This window comes from Pangasianodon hypophthalmus, chromosome 10 (assembly GCF_027358585.1).
Source record: "Pangasianodon hypophthalmus isolate fPanHyp1 chromosome 10, fPanHyp1.pri, whole genome shotgun sequence".
Taxonomy (NCBI): Eukaryota; Metazoa; Chordata; class Actinopteri; order Siluriformes; family Pangasiidae; genus Pangasianodon; species Pangasianodon hypophthalmus.
This window is the reverse complement of record NC_069719.1, coordinates 425254-441457: the sequence shown is the minus strand read 5'-3', so window position 1 is coordinate 441457 and position 16204 is coordinate 425254. Positions and strand designations below refer to the sequence as shown.

Sequence of the window (16204 nt, the reverse complement as noted above, 5' to 3'; positions counted from 1 at the left end):
GTAAATGTTATGGAAGAATTTTACGTTTATTTCACACTCACATATTTAAGATAATATAAATCATAACACGATAAAAGAGAGAAAACAGTTTATAACTCGTGCGTTTATTAAACATATAACTTACATTTAATAAAATAAATAATTTCAAAAGTGTAAAATTTATATCTGAAATACACTCTGTGATCAGCTCCTTCTCTTATAGCAGTCATTTCGTATGTGTATAGTTACGGATTATAGCCCACCTGTTTCAGAAGTATTGGCACCCCGTGACACTGCAGGAGTGCTTCAGGGAGCAGTACTCGGTCCAGTCCTGTTCGCTCTCGAGTGGTGTTTTATTCTTAACACACACTGTGCCTGAAAAAAGATGAGCTTTAGACTCTAACTGACCAACAACAAGATGAACAACAGCGCAGCAGTGTGTAATAGTGTTTAATACAGTGTTTATCTCAACAACAACAACACCAACAACAACACCAACAACAACACCACGGCTGTAGCTGATCCACAGGTTGATGGATGGGGTAGAGGGGCGCCAAAACATTCCGCCTGATAAAGTGGTAAATTTCATTCCACAGGCAGGAGACAGAAATGGAACAATTGGCCATTTTGTGAAGTGCAGATTGAAAAGTGCCTGAATCACGCTGTCTGCGGACGAAATAGCCGATTTCAGCTCGTTTTATTGCTCTTTTATTTCTGATCCTATCTCCGTTCCTCCCTTTTTCTCTCCTCAGATTGCTCTTTGTGCTTTCTCCTTTCTTCAACACGCTTTTCAATTTCAATAAAAGCTCTGTCAGGAATTAGTGCTTTCATTCGCCCAGCACTTTCACTGCGACTAATCTGAAGTAAGATAATCACATTGTGGTGCTTAGTGAAGGTGTTTATTACGACTGCTACCGTTTATTCTGCTTCTAAACCCTGAACTCTCATCTCCTGTAAAAAATCAGACTAACAATAATCCACAGGCCACGCCTCCTTCACTGAGACTGACGGGTACAGAGGCCACGTCTCTGTGTGTGTGAGAGCGTGTGTGTGTGTGTGTGTGTGTTTGTGTGCGAGAGAGAGAGTGTGTGAGTGCGAGTGTGTCCAGTCAAGTGGCTTTATTGTCATTTCAGCCGTATACAGCTAGTTTAGTACACAGTGGAATGAAACAACGTTCCTCCAGCACCAGGGAGCTACATAAACATCACAGAACTACAAGAGACTCTACACACTACTACATAAAGTGCACATGAAAACAGCACAATACACTACAATAACTACTGAACCAGGACAGTAAGAGACAGTAAGAGACAGTAAGAGACAGTGCAGCGCCGACCAGCACACAGTTGTAGTGTGAAAGTGTCAGATATAACAAAAGTGCAAAAGAATAACAATATAATAAATTGCTGTAAATGTAAACATACTATGACATAGTATTCAGCAGATAAACTAATACCATATATGGGCATAGCAGTTATTGGGGAAGCAGCCAGATAGAGACTATAATAATGATAAGAAATGATATACAATTTTTTTATAAATACTGTAGCAGCAAAAAAATGTATGTAGTAAATACAGAGATGTGTAAAAATTGCAAAGGGAGTGGAATGGTGTTCAGCTGAGTGTGTGTGTGTGTGTGTGTGTGTGTGTGTGTGTGTGTGTGGTGTCAGTCCAGTTTCTGAGTATTGAGGAGTCTGATGGTTCGGGGGAAGAAACTGTTGCACAGTCTGGTCGTGAGGCCCGAATGCTTCGGTACTGTTTACCAGACGGCAGGAGGGTGAAGAGTGTGGTGTGTGTGTGAGGTGTGTGAGGGGTGTGTGAGGGGTGTGTGTGAGGGGTGTGTGGGGTGTGTTTGGGGTCGTCCACAATGCTGGTGGCTTTGCGGATGCAGCGTGAGATGTGAATGTCCGTGATGGAGGGAAGAGAGACCCCGATGATCTTCTCAGCTGTCCTCACTATCCGCTGCAGGGTCTTGCGATCCGAAACGGTGCAATTCCCAAACCATGCAGTGATGCAGCTGCTCAGGATGCTCTCGATGTCCCTCTGTAGAACATGGTGAGGATGTGGGGTGGGAGATGTGATTTCCTCAGCCTTCTCAGAAAGTACAGGCGCTGCTGGGCTTTCTTAGTTATGGAACTGATGTTGAGCGACCAGGTGAGGTTCTCCGCCAGGTGAACAAGAAATTTGGTGCTCTTGACGATCTCCACGGAGGAGCCGTCGATGTTGAGCAGAGAGTGGTCTCTCTGTGCTCTTCTGAAGTCAACAACCATCTCTTTAGTTTTGTCTACATTTAGAGACAGGTTGTTGACTCTGCACCAGTCCGTTAGATCCAGTTGCAGAGGGAGGTGTTCAGGCCCAGCAGGTTCAGCTTTCCGATCAAGTGCTGAGGAATGATTGTGTTGAATGCTGAACTGAAGTCTAAGAACAGCATTCTAACATAAGTGTCTTTATTGTCCAGGTGGGTGAGGGCCAGATGGAGGGTGGTGGTGATGGCGTCATCTGTTGAGCGGTTGGGGCGGTAAGCGAATTGCAGGGGGTCCAGTGAGGGGGGCAGCAGGGTCTTGATGTGCCTCATGACGAGCCTCTCGAAGCACTTCATGATGATGGGTGTAAGTGCAACGGGACGGTAGTCATTGAGGCAGGACACTGAAGACTTCTTTGGCACGGGGACGATGGTGGTGACCTTGAAGCACGTCGGAATGACGACGCTGCTCAGGGAGGTGTTGAAGGTGTAAGTGAGAACATCCGCCAGCTGGTCTGCACATCCTCTGAGCACTCTGCCAGGAATGATGTCTGGTCCGGCATTCTGATGTTGTCCTGTAGTTGGTGATGGCCTGGATGCCCTGCCACATGTGCCGCGTGTCTCTGCTGGTCTTGAAGTGGTTGTGGATTCTCTGAGTGTGTGTGCGCTTTGCCTCTCTAATGGTCCGGGACAGTTTGGCCCTCGCTGTTCTTGGGGCCGCCTTGTCGCCTGTTCTGAAGGCAGAGTCTCGGGTCTTCAGTAGCGCACGCACCTCTGCAGTCATCCACGGCTTCTGGTTGGAGCGTGAGGTGATGGTCTTGGAGGCGGTGACGTCATCAATACATTTGCTGATATAGCTGGTCACTAATGTCGCGTATTCCTCCACATTGTTGAAGTCGCCGTCAGTTGCCGCTTCCCTGAACGTGTGCCAGTCAGTGTGTTCAAAACAGTCCTGAAGAGCAGAGATGGCTCCTGCTGGTCAGGTTCTCACCTGCTTCAGAACCGGTTTGGAGCGTCTGACTAGCGGTCTGTATGCTGGGATTAGCATAACAGAGATGTGGTCTGAGTAGCCGAGGTGGGGGCGGGGCTCCGCACGGTACGCGCCGGGGATGTTTGTGTAAACAAGATCCAGCGTGTTCTTCCCTCTCGTTGCAAAGTCCACATGCTGATGGAATTTAGGGAGCACTGACTTGAGATTTGCATGGTTGAAATCTCCGGCAACAATAAACAGTCTGTCAGGGTGTGAATTCTGCAGCTCGCTAATAGCCCCATACAGTTCTCAGAGTGAGCTCACAGAGTGAGCATTAGCGCTGGGGGGAATGTACACTCCGATTATGAGGACAGTCGTTAATTCCTGTGGTAAATAAAATGGTCTGCATCTAGCAGTCACAAACTCCACCAGCGATGAGCAGTAGCTAAGAACCAGCACCGAGTTCTTGCACCATTCCGTGTTGATGTAAACACACAAGCCGTCGCCGTGAGCCTTACTGCACAGAGCTGTGTTTCTGTCGGCATGAAACGAGGCTAACCCGTCTAGCTGAATGGCAGCGTCCGGAACTCCGCTGAGCCACGTTTCCGTGAAAACAGAGAAGCAACAGTCTCTAAACTCATGCCGCGTAGTTTGCTGGAGTCGGATGTAGTCCTGTTTATTGTCCAGGGAGCAGACATTGGAGAGCAGGATGGACAGGAGAGCCGGCCGGCTAGGGTTTGTTATTAGCCTAGCACGAACCCCCGCCCTCTTGCCACACTTCTGCTTCCTCGCACGCTGTTTACGACGTCCCCTCTCCCGGCCACTAGCATCAGGCGACCCCAAGGGCAGCAAGCTGAGATCATGTAGCTTCTCCAGCAAATCATCAAGCAGGACATTTGTTGCATGGTTTCTGTACTTTATTAGTGTCTGGCAATGGTAGACACGAACACCGGTTGCTCCAATGTCCGTGTGCCATTAAAAAGTCGGGCTAAGAACAAAAATAGCACCATTTTGGATACGGAGCGGCCGCTGTGTGCTATTGCCGCGCCGCCATCTTGGATCAGTCACATACAAGTGTGTGTGTGTGTCTGAGTGTGTGTGTGTGTGTGTGTGTGTGGCACACCTTTGAAGGAAAGGCACGTAACGTTGGAGGACGTGAGATGATGATTCAGGAGCCTCGTCATTTTAAATGTCAGTAATAATAAAATCTCATACAGTGTTATAATCTCTCTCTCTCTCTCTCTCACACACACACACACACACACACACACACACACACACACACACACATTTAAAGTAAGTGACAAAGTGCTGGTTAGAACTCCTGTCCACTTATAAAGGTGCATTAATTAAATCAGAGGCTTCCAGGAAGCTGTAGATGCTTTGCCAAGGACACAGAGTTTACTGCCAACACTGAGAGACTGAGAGACGGACTGAGAGGAAGAAATAAAGAGTTAGAGTTGGACAGCTAGTGAGAGAGAGAGAGAGAGAGAGAGAGAGATGTTTTTCTCCACAGACTTTTCCTCTAAAGAGAAAGTCTGCCTCCTTCAGTCTGCATCTTGACTGGGCATAAAACTTCCTCTAAAGTCTGCAACTTCTGGGGTCTGCAGTCTGTGAGGGTCCAGGCTGTGAGGTTCTACCTCTTTATTGGTCTGAAGGTAAATCCAGACTAAAAGTTGTTTTTCCTTAGCCTGAAGCTTGCCTCATCCTCTTCATGTGTCTTCTAAAGCATAAAATCTCTGGGGTTTCTTCGAGGTCTAAGCTCTGCCTCTTCTGACAGCTGAAGCTATGCTCCTATGAGGCCTACTGTCTGCTGATTGTTTGACTTTTCTGACTAAAGGCAGCTGACTCTTTCTCGGGCTAAAATCAGCGTCATTTCTGGCCCAAAACTTCGGGCAAACAACCCTCCCCATTCCAGGAACCAAGGTCTACTGGTCAGCCTTTTCCTGGGACCCACGTCAGCTCCGTCCTTGGGTTTGAGTTTCACTCCTTTTCCTGGGGACTGAGTTCAAACCCGTCTTGGGACCGAGGTCAGCCTCTTCCTCAGGATTGAGGTAGATCTTTTTCCTGGAACCGCGGGTCAGCTTCTTCTTGGGGACTCACAGATGATTTGCTTATATCAGTATAAATATAATGAGTGTATTTTTAAATTTTAATTTTATAGAATGTTTCCTGATTCTGATTTTCTTGATTAAAAAGGATCAACTGGGCCAAATCATGTGTCCACTTTTGTTACCTGATCGGATAAAACAAAGTTGTTGGCAGTCCATGCAGACTTTTTGGGTTCTATTGTACGTATGTACACACACACACACACACACACACACACACACACACACACACACACGCACGCACACAGAGACAGAGAGAGTTTCCACTTTTAGCTATGAATAGCTTGTCCCTGCAGTCTTGCTCAACTTCCTCCATTCCCTCGCTCTCCTCCTCCCCAGGAACTCTGTTCTATTGCTTGCCTAATTAGCCTCCGCAATTAAGTTTCTTGCTTTGCATTCTCTTTTAAATTGATCGTAGTGCTTCAGGGCAAACTAGTTTTTTTGTGTTTTTGCGTGAATGGAAGCAGTAGATCTGCATTACTGTTCTTTTCTCTACGAGCCTCTGCAGTAAAGACAGAAACAGCAACTGCAATAAAACACAAAGACAGCAGCTTAACGACTGGACCAACTTAATTACCATGCAAGAGGAGTCTCACTCGCTTTATTCTCTCCATTTATCTATCCATCTCTCCCTCTCTCCCTCCCTTCTTCCCTTCACTCAAATTCTGCCATTCGTTAAATTAAAATTGTGCTGCACTCTTCAGTAATGGGTTTGGACCCGGACACTATGAGCCGTATTCATTACGATAAATGAAATAAAGCTGATATTAACGTTACATCTGGCCACCAATCAGTACTAAGTCATCTCAATATCCACTAATCATGAAGAAAGAAAGCACATTTTACAATAAAGTAATACACTGATTAACCTTTGACCTTAAGATTATCATGGTAACAGTTTAGATGTCGTTTTTATGGGAAAGTGAATTAGCGGTTAGCAGAATAGCGCTGGACCTACACTGGATCTCAGAGGAGTGCTGCTGGGAATAATATGTAATTTAGTGGAAATCTGCATTAGCTCTGCATGCTGTGTGTTTAACCACACGCGTGCACACACACATGCACACGCACACACACGCACACACGCACACACACACACACACACACACTGAGCTTAAGAGTCTCTTTTTGCCTCTGGAGTCGTGTGAAGTGTGTTCTGTTTTATTAAAATGATAATTACGTGTTAAGATAACGAACGGCGGGATTGGATAATGACACAGCCCAGGCTAATAAGCAGATGTTTTGTGTGTGTGTGTGTGTGTTTGTGTGTGTGTGTGTTTTGAGTGTGTTTAACAGTACTGTGTGTGTGTGTGTGTGTGTGTGTGTGTGTGTGTGTGTGTGTGTGTGTGTGTGTGTGTGTGTGTGTGTGCGCGCGCATGCTTCTCAACTCCCACGCTGTTTACTTTATGACTTTGAAATCATTAATATAAATTAGTGTTCTGTTCCACAGGTAATAATTTACATACACATAAAAACAATAAAAACAATATTTCCTGGTTAGTCTGGATGTTGGGGGAAATTTATTAATTATTTAATGAATAATTTATGCTAATTTCCTACTGAAGGTGATGGATCTTTGAAATCCAGCCTCTTTAGAGCTCACTGTCATGTTTCTGCCTGTGAAAATAATAAGCATTGAAACCGGCAGATGAACTGACGAGATGTTGGAACTGATCCAAGCAAGGTCAAGGTCACCGCAAGGTCACCGCAAGGTCACAGCAAGGTCAAATGTCTGAAATAGTTTTTCTTCAATAGCTTTCTTCCTGTTTGAAGATTATTTTCAGGGTTTGCATTACATTACATTAGGACCAGACTTGGTGGCGGAGGCGTCCTCGTCCACGCCGTTGGCGTCAGTTTCTACTTGTTTTAATCTGAAACCATTTTTTTAAAGTGAAGTTCATTTAAAAAAAACAAAAAAAAGGCTTTGGATCCAGAATTGATCCCTGAAGAGCGGCGTTAGTAAGACTTTCAGAAACCCTTCATATTACTGTGACGTGATGAACTTCAGAAACTTTAGCATCAGAGAATGAGGGAATTTTATTAATTAGTTATGTAATAATAATGAATAACTAAATAATTAGCTAGTTACTTAGTAATCTGAGACTTTGTAGTGCAATACTGTGGATAATAAATGCGTCTATAAAATAATGTGTATTAATGGAATATCGTCAGACAGAAAAAAATAATTGCATGTGCCATTACTATAAATATTCACCCCCTTGGACTTCTCCACATTTTGTAGTGTTCGAATGTGGAACTGAAAGGGACTTCAATGGCCTTTTTTCTGTTTGATTTACACACATGCAATAAAAACACTCTCAGGTTCTCCAGCGTAGCTTCCGCAATGTGCTCAGGGTCATTAAGCTCCGCCCCCAGTCTCAAGTCTCTCTTGGACTGGAACAGGTTTTCTTCCTGAATTGTCCTGTAATTGTCTCCATCCGTCTCGCCCTCAAGCCAGGCTAATTTTCCCTGCTGAAGAAAAGCAGTTTCACACGATGCTGCCACCACCATGCTTCATCGTGTTGGTGTTCTTAGTGTTGGGTTTACACCAAACATAGCGCTTTGTGCCAAGCCCAAAAATTTAGTTTTCTTCTCATCAGACTAGAGAACAGAGAACAGCTCTGAGAACAACGTTTACTGAGACTCCCAACAGGATTTTTGCTTCAATAATGTTATTCTTCTCATTGTTCTTCCATGAAGTCCATCTGTATGTGTGGAGCGTCCGGGTCGTGCGGAGCGTCCGGGTCGTGGAGCGTTCGGGTCGTGCGGAGCGTTCGGGTCGTGCGGAGCGTCCGGGTCGTGCGGAGCGTCCGGGTCGTGCGGAGCGTCCGGGTCGTGCGGAGCGTCCGGGTCGTGCGGAGCGTCCGGGTCGCGGAGCGTTCGGGTCGTGTGTAGTCTTTGGGTCATGTGGGTGTACACAGTTTTTGTTTTGCTGTAACTCTGCATTACTAGCTGCTATTTTTGGGATCTGCTAAGCAGAATAAATAAAAATGGCCCATAATGTTAAACAAGTTATCTTTAAATTTTCTCAGAAATCAGTAAGTAGTCAGGCTTCCTGAAGAATTCGTAATGAAGCGATATTTTGGGCAGTTTAAAGCGTTACTGGTGCTGCTGGTCCTGTTACATCATCCACTCAAATTAGAAACTTTACAGACTGACATTTTAACTCAGTGTGTGTGTGTGTGTGTGTGTGTGTGTGTGTGTGTGTGTGTGTGTGTGTGTGTGTGTGTGGTGCCATCAGAGCTCAACACGTTCCCCTTGCCAAGGGTGTGAGAACTCGGTACTCTGCACTCTGTCCGTCTCCATCTACTCACTTCTGATGTCTGACAGCACAGAGGAAAATACATACAAGGTCTCTGAGGTCAGACACGAGGAAGAGAAAAGACGGGGGGAGAAAAGAACAGATTAAAGGATAAAGAGACGGGAAAGAGGGAAACATGGTAAATAAAATTGGAATGGAATGGAAGAGGGTTGGAGGCAGGGTCAGGGTTAGTGGAAGAGCCAGCTGATTTGGATCAAGAGGAACAAATAAAAGGGGAGAGATGTTCACAGCTGTAGGAAGGACCAGAACTGAGATAGAGAGAACTCTGGAATGAGAAAAAGGAGGAGATGGAGAAACGAGTGTTTCGGAACGGACAGAATGAGGAAACGTGGAAAGAGGAAATGAACGAAAGGCGATGAGGGATGACCATGAGGGGGGTTTGGGGGAGTGATCACAGAGCTGAACAATTCTCTGTGGTTTTATTATGAATGAACACACACACACGTGCGCGCACACACACACGTGCACACACACACACACACACACACACACACACACAGATGAATGTAACGGCCGTAATATCAGTCACTCACGCAGGTATTTAATAATGCATGGAGAGAGACTGCTATTGATTCATGTCTTGCTCTCTAACACTTTCTCACACACACACACACACACACACACACACACTCACTCTCTCTTTCTCACACACACACACACATACACACACTCTCTCTTTCTCACACACACACACACACACAGATTTTCTCTGTCTTTCTCTATGGGTATGGAAATCAACTTCAGAATATTGTAGAAAGATACCATGTTTAAAAATTATTATTATTATTATTATTATTATTTTAAATGTAATGAGAGAGGGAGTGTGTATATTTGTGTGTGTGTGTGTGTGTGTGTGTGTGAGAGTGAGAGAGAGAGAGAGAGAGAGTGTGTGTGTGTGTGTGTATGAGAGAGAGTGTGTATATGTGTGTGTGTGTGTATGAGAGGGAGTGTGTATATGTGTGTGTGTGTGTGTGTGTGTGTGTGTGTGAGAGAGAGAGTGAGAGAGAGAGAGACACTGCAGTATCTGAGCTCACGTGCTGCAGTTCACTCAGGGCACTTAGTGGAGTCACACTGCCCCCTGGTGGTAATGAGTCAGTATTACATCATATAAACTCTTCACTGGAGTTAACCTTATCTTTACGCCCTGCGTGTGTGTGTGTGTGTGTGTGTTTGTTTATTTTGACTGACAGGTAAAGAGTGTGTTCAACATGACAGCCAAAGAGGGCAGGAAAAGGTCGATCAGTGCCCTTGTTGCCGTGGGCAACAGTAACGGAGCTGCAGGTGAGTGATAACACACTGGAGATTGACCTGTCTGTCTGTCTGTCTTTAATAATAATAATGTCTTAGTTTTTTCTCTCTGTGTGCCTCTGTCTCTCTCTCTCTCTCTCTCTCTCTCTCTCTCTCTCTCTCTCTCTCTCTCTCTCTCTCTCTGTGTGTGTGTGTGTGTGTGTGTGTGTGTGTGTGTGTGTGTGTGTGTGTGTGTGTTTAACATGCTGTTGTGTTTGCAGGCTTTGCTTTGGGAAAGGCCACAGACAGAACCACAGCCCTGAGGAAGGTGAGTTCTCTCTCTCTCTCTCACACACACACACACACACACACACACACACACACACACACTCTCACACACACACACACATACACACACACACTCACACACACGCAGTAACAGTTATGAATCTAGCCACATTAGATGGTTATATAATGAGAAAATAAGTGTGAAGTGAAGCTTCAGCAGTGTAATCTCAGTTTCATTCGTTTCATTCGGCTCTTTCAGGAAGTAATACAGAAACACTGCTGCTCAACACTCTCACATCTCCACAATTCACATCAGCCCCGTAGCGTAGCCAGCGGAACTGAGCTCACGTCTCTCGCAGAACCGCAGCTTTAAATCAACGCCTGTGTGCTGCGCTTGATGCAAGTCGCACTCACGTCTAAGCTCACACTCAGGAGCGCGTCGAGCTGGCGGTGAATTAACCACAAACTGATTTCAGAGGGAAGAGGAAATACACAAAATAAAATCACATTTGTTTTCCTGATCTCTACAGTTAAAAAAGAAACTACACCCTCCTTCAATTATGTTTTTATTTATCAGGGCCTAAAGCTCAGGTTACAACAAAAACACACCAGATTTCAGTACGTGGTCATTTTTTCCCCACGGAAGGTTTATCGAAGTTGCTGAGGGTCACAGTTGTTATCTAGGCCCTGATAAAGAAAAACTCTAAAGAAAAAAAGGGGGTGTACTTTCTTTTTCTCGTGACTGTAGGTGAGTGTGATGTGCTCGTGCATTTCAGGTGAGCAGCGCTAATGACACTAATTTGTTATTTAATCATTTAAAGCGCGATCTTTCCATATTAATAACACAGCCATGAAACCCATTAATGACACTGAAACATTAAAATAACGTTAATAAAACCGTATGCGTTATATTATAAACCCTGAGCTTTCTTTTCTTTTGCGGTGAACTCTCACCCGCTCTCACCTCCACATCTCTGTGCTTATACTGCAGCTATCAGGCTAAACGCAGCATCCTGATTGGCTGATCCTGTTTCTCATCACAGCAGCTGCTATCCAATAAACTGGGACTGTATTATAATCAGTGTAATAAACGTTATTATGTAAAAGCACATACACTTTAATCATTTCTGTTAACTCTTAACTCTTTTTCCTGTAGAAACATCCTGTTCTCATTCAGAGCCTCGATTACTGCTGTTAATCAACAGATAGTGTTAAAAAGTTAACGTTTTACTTCCTGTAGCTGAGTATAGATCACTCAGTGTTCATTTATTCAGCTAACACTGATCCATGAACAGAACGTGAACAGAACGTGAAAGGAACGTGAACAGAACGTGAACAGAACGTGAAAGGAACGTGAACAGAACGTGAAAGGAACGTGAAAGGAACGCCTTTCAGCCAATCAGAGCGCAGGATTCTGTTATTTATATAGAAATCTTTTGTTATTTTCAGGCCAAGAACAGAGCGATGCACTACCTCTACTACATCGAGAGATACAACGACCACACCAGTAAGTCGTGTGTGTGTGTGTGTGTGTGTGTGTGTGTGTGTGTGTGTGTGTAAGTAACATGAGATGACTTGGCTGTTTACAGTGAGGTGTGTTTGTGTACACTCTGTGACCTGTGTGTGTGTGTGTGTGTGTGTGAGTGTGTGTAAAACTGTTTGTTTTCCTCGTGTTGTAGTTTATCACGACGTCGAGTCGACCTTCAAGAGAACCACACTGCGCATGAAAAAACAGAATAAAGGTAAAAAAAAGTCTAATTGTTCTTCTTCTTATTATTATTATTGTTGTTGTTGTTGTTGTTGTTGTTAAATGTCTCGTAATGCAATCAAACAAAATACTTGTGTATATTATTAATAATAATGAATTTGTTTCGACATTTTATTTATATAACGTTCTGTTCATCACCGTGGATATAAAAATAAAAAGCACATGACAAACTGAACCATTTGGCTAAAATGCTGCTAAACAAAACAACAACAACAACAACAATAATAATAATAATAATAATAATAATAATAATAATAATAATAATAATAATAGATTTTTTAACATTTGTATTTCTTCATAGCCGTTATAAAAATGCATTGCAGAGCAAATAGAATTAATAATAATAGATAATAACTTCTATATTAATAATCTGAAATAGAATATACATAAAGTTAGTTATTTAATGTTAGTTTTTTTTGTAAAAATTGCATTTTTAAGTTTCATTTTAAATTATCACTTATAATTTTCAGATAAAAATGCAATAGAATTTAATCAATACAAAATAATTGCTGAAAAAATGATAACTTTTTAATGTAAAAGAAATAAAATTTAAATTGAAAATAAACTTTGAGTGCCACAAACTGAGCAGATACTTCTTTCATTTTGTGCGTGTGTGTCTGTGTGTGCGTGTTGCGTGCATGTTTGTGTGTGTGTGTTGCGCGTCTGTGTGTGTGGTGCGTGTGTGTTGTGTGTGTGTGTGCGCGTCTGTGTGTGTGGTGCGTGTGTGCGTGTGTCTGTGTGTGCGCGTCTGTGTGTGTGGTGCGTGTGTGCGTGTGGTGTGTGTGGTGTGTGTGTGTTGTGTGCGTGTGGTGTGTGTGTGTGCGTGTGGTGTGCGTGTGCGTGCGTGTGGTGTGCGTGTGGTGTGTGTGTGGTGTGTGTGTGCGTGTGTTGTGTGCGTGCGTGTGTGGTGTGTGTGTGTGTTGCGTGTGTGTGGTGCGTGTGTGTGTGTGTGTGTTGCGTGTGTGTGTGTGTTTGTGTGTGTTTTGTGTGTGTGTGTGTGTTGTGTGTATTGTGTGTGCGTGTGTGTGTGTTTGTGTGTGTTTGTGCGTGTGTGCGTGTGTGTGTGTGCGTGTGTGTGTGTGTGCGTGTGTGTGTGTGTGCGTGTGTGTGTGTGTGTGTGTGTTTGTGTGTGTGTGTGTGTTGTGTGCGTGCGTGTGTGGTGTGTGTGTGTTGCGTGTGTGTGTTGCGTGTGTGTGGTGCGTGTGTGTGGTGCGTGTGTGTGGTGCGTTGCGTGTGTGTGTGTGTTTGTGTGCGTGTGTGTGTGTGTGTTGTGTGTATTGTGTGTGCGTGTGTGTGCGTGTTTGTGTTTGTGTGTGTGTGCGTGTGTGTGTGTGCGTGTGTGTGTGTGTGTGTGTGTGTGTGTGCGTGTGCGTGTGCGCATGTGTGCGTGTGCGCATGTGTGTGTGTGTGCGTGTGTGTTTGTGTGTGTTGCGTGTGTGTGTGTGTGTGTGTGTGTAGGATACGGGCTGCACTGTCACAGGGCTGTAATAACTCTGTGTAAGCTGATCGGGATTAAGGACATGTACGCTAAAGTGGAGGGATCAGTGAATCTGCTCAACATCACCCGCGCACTCTTCCAGGGCCTGGCCAATCAGGTGAGACCTTCATCACCATGGAAACAGCATTAGCCAATCACTGAGATTGACACGATGCCAGTTAACACACACTGATCCTCGTTTATCACGATTATGACAAATTCCTGCGGAAATGTTCCTCAGGAGTGTTTACACACGGAAGCGTGGAGTCGGTGAACATCCGGTTCTTCAGGACAATCGCTCGTATCCTGCGTCTCGCTCCCGAGTGTGCGCGAGTGTGTGTGAGTGTGTGTGAGTGTGCGTGTGTGAGTGTGTGTGAGTGTGTGTGAGTGTGTGTGAGTGTGCGTGTGTGAGTGTGTGTGAGTGTGTGTGAGTGTGTGTGAGTGTGTGTGAGTGTGTGTGAGTGTGTGTGAGTGTGTGTGTGTGCGTGTGTGCGTGTGTGTGAGTGTGCGAGTGTGCGAGTGTGCGAGTGTGCGAGTGTGTGCGAGTGTGTGTGTGCGAGTGAGTGTGAGTGTGCGCGAGTGTGCGCGAGTGTGCGCGAGTGTGTGCGAGTGTGTGCGAGTGTGTGCGCGAGTGTGTGCGCGAGTGTGTGTGAGAGTGTGTGTGAGAGTGTGTGTGAGAGTGTGTGCGAGAGCGAGTGTGTGCGAGTGTGTGCGAGTGTGTGCGAGTGTGTGCGAGTGTGTGCGTGTGCGAGTGTGTGTGCGAGTGTGTGTGCGAGTGTGTGCGAGTGTGTGTGTGTGTGTGTGTGTGTGCGAGTGAGTGTGTGAGTGTGAGTGTGTGTGTGTGTGTATCTGTGTGTGTGTATCTGCGTGACACTCGACTCATCATCTTCAGATCGGATAATTGAATGAATAAGAATTAGCTGTTCAATCAGGACAAAAGTAATGGCACCCTGTAAAAGGAGGCGTGTGTGTCTGTTAGCGATGCGCTGCAGTGGCTGAGCTGCGTTACTACACGCCGCACTCATGAGGAGCTCTTTCACTGTTTGGTCGCCATTTTGTCATTTATGAGATTATGGAGTTTTGTGCTCGTGGCTGAATGTAAAAGTGCTGTGAATGCGCTGAGTAATTTACAGCTGACTATAAAGACATTGTAAAAGAGGTGTGAATCTCTGCTTTACTGAAAGCGTAATAACGAGGACTGATGTGAAGAAACGCTCTGAAGTGTTCATGCACCAAAACTGTGAATTTCTATTCCTTTATATTTCCTTTTCCTCTTCCGTTCTCTCCTCCGTTCTTTCTTTCTCTTTTTCTCTCAACTGTTTCTTTCTTCTCTTATTGTTCTTGTCTTCTTCTCCTCTTTATTCCTGGTTTTGTTGTTCGTGTTAATTCAGCTGGCGTGTTTGTGTAGATAACGTTAATCATGCTGGCGTTTCAGACAGCCGCTTCAGCGTGCGCTCAGCCCGAGAGCTGAAAATACGCAAACAGGAAGCTGAGTGTCCTCGTCATCATCAATCAGCCTCGTTACCGTCGCCTCGTTACCGTCGCCTCGTTAGCGGCGTCTCATTTGTGTCTGAATGAAGGAGATGTTCAGTCTCTGTCATCTCAGCTGTGGCTCGACTGAAATCAGCTGACGGTTCCGGTTTCAGTGTGTCACTCAAACAAGAACTTTACGGAAACAATTTGTTTTCAGTCCCGGCTGTGTGTGTGTGTGTGTGTGTTGGTTATTTTGGGCTCTGGGGTCCATGTAAATAATAATAATAATAATAATATTTGTACACAAACTGCGGCTCAAAGTGCTTCACAAGAAAGTGATATTCTTATAAAAAGAAAAAAAAATATTCTTATAAAGTGATATGAATCCGCTTGAGGATGCTGAGTAACTCCGCTTCATCACACACCACGTCGCTGATTATTTTTCCTCACAAATCATTAAGAAATAACACGAGAAAAAGAATAAAAAGACATGAAATGAAAAAAAAATTGTTAAAGTTGTCTGTTGCTGTATTAAAAAGTGAAATGACTTCACAAAATCTCATTTGCATAAAGATAAACTGTGTCTCCGCCCACTTTTCACTCTTTGGTGTAATCGCAGTGTTTACGGTACACCAGGTGGAGAACGAGGGGGAGTGTGTAATGTAAAGGTGCAGTGTGTAATGTGAGCCGTGTGTGTGTGTGTGTGTGTGTGTGTGTGTGTGTGTGTGTGTGTAGGAGACGCACCAGTCGCTGGCCGACAGGAAGCAGCTGAACGTGGTGGAGTTTAGCGAGGAGCGAGGTCCGCTGCCCGTGGTGGTGGCGCGGCCGCAGCTCGGAGCCCGGAGCGATCCGGAAGTGGAGGACGACGTTCCGAACACGAAGCTGCACTGGGCCGACGTTCAGCTGGCGCAGGGCATGAAGCGCTCGGTGTGGGCCGGCGTCAAGAGAACCATCTGGTGATAAGTTTCACTTAAAAACACTCTGAACTCCGAGAGCGAGTAACACGCTGGGAGAAGTGCAGAGAACACAAACAGCAAAGTTCTGAGCACAGACCCGGCTCTCGGCGCGGGTCAGAACCAAGAGATCCGCCTACACCGTGTTTATAATTACTCTTATTGTTAAAGATTAATAAATGTTTCAGAAAATATTTCTGTTGTTGGAGTTTTTATTCAATCAGATGTCCATGTTTTAGACATTTATACAATTAAATAATAAAAATAATAATTATAAAAATTAATCTTAACACACCGCCAGTGGCTTTATATAATAATAATAGATATTAAAATAGTTTAAAATTTTAATTGATACACAAATAAGTGTTAAATGTGTACAATTGATCAGATGACT

The 16204-nt window shown here is 44.6% G+C and overlaps 1 protein-coding gene across 1 annotated transcript in view; it reads left to right on the top strand.

Moving 5' to 3' along the window:
• Positions 1-16004, top strand: part of mrps5 (mitochondrial ribosomal protein S5) — a 22533-nt gene extending 6529 nt beyond the window's left edge. The window contains exons 6-11 of the mRNA XM_053237769.1: positions 9815-9905; positions 10133-10179; positions 11589-11646; positions 11819-11881; positions 13366-13502; positions 15593-16004. Of these exons, the coding sequence (XP_053093744.1) occupies positions 9815-9905; positions 10133-10179; positions 11589-11646; positions 11819-11881; positions 13366-13502; positions 15593-15817 (621 nt within the window). The 3' untranslated portion in view covers positions 15818-16004. The remainder of the gene's footprint in view (positions 1-9814; positions 9906-10132; positions 10180-11588; positions 11647-11818; positions 11882-13365; positions 13503-15592) is intronic.
• The last annotated feature ends 200 nt before the right edge of the window (positions 16005-16204 follow it).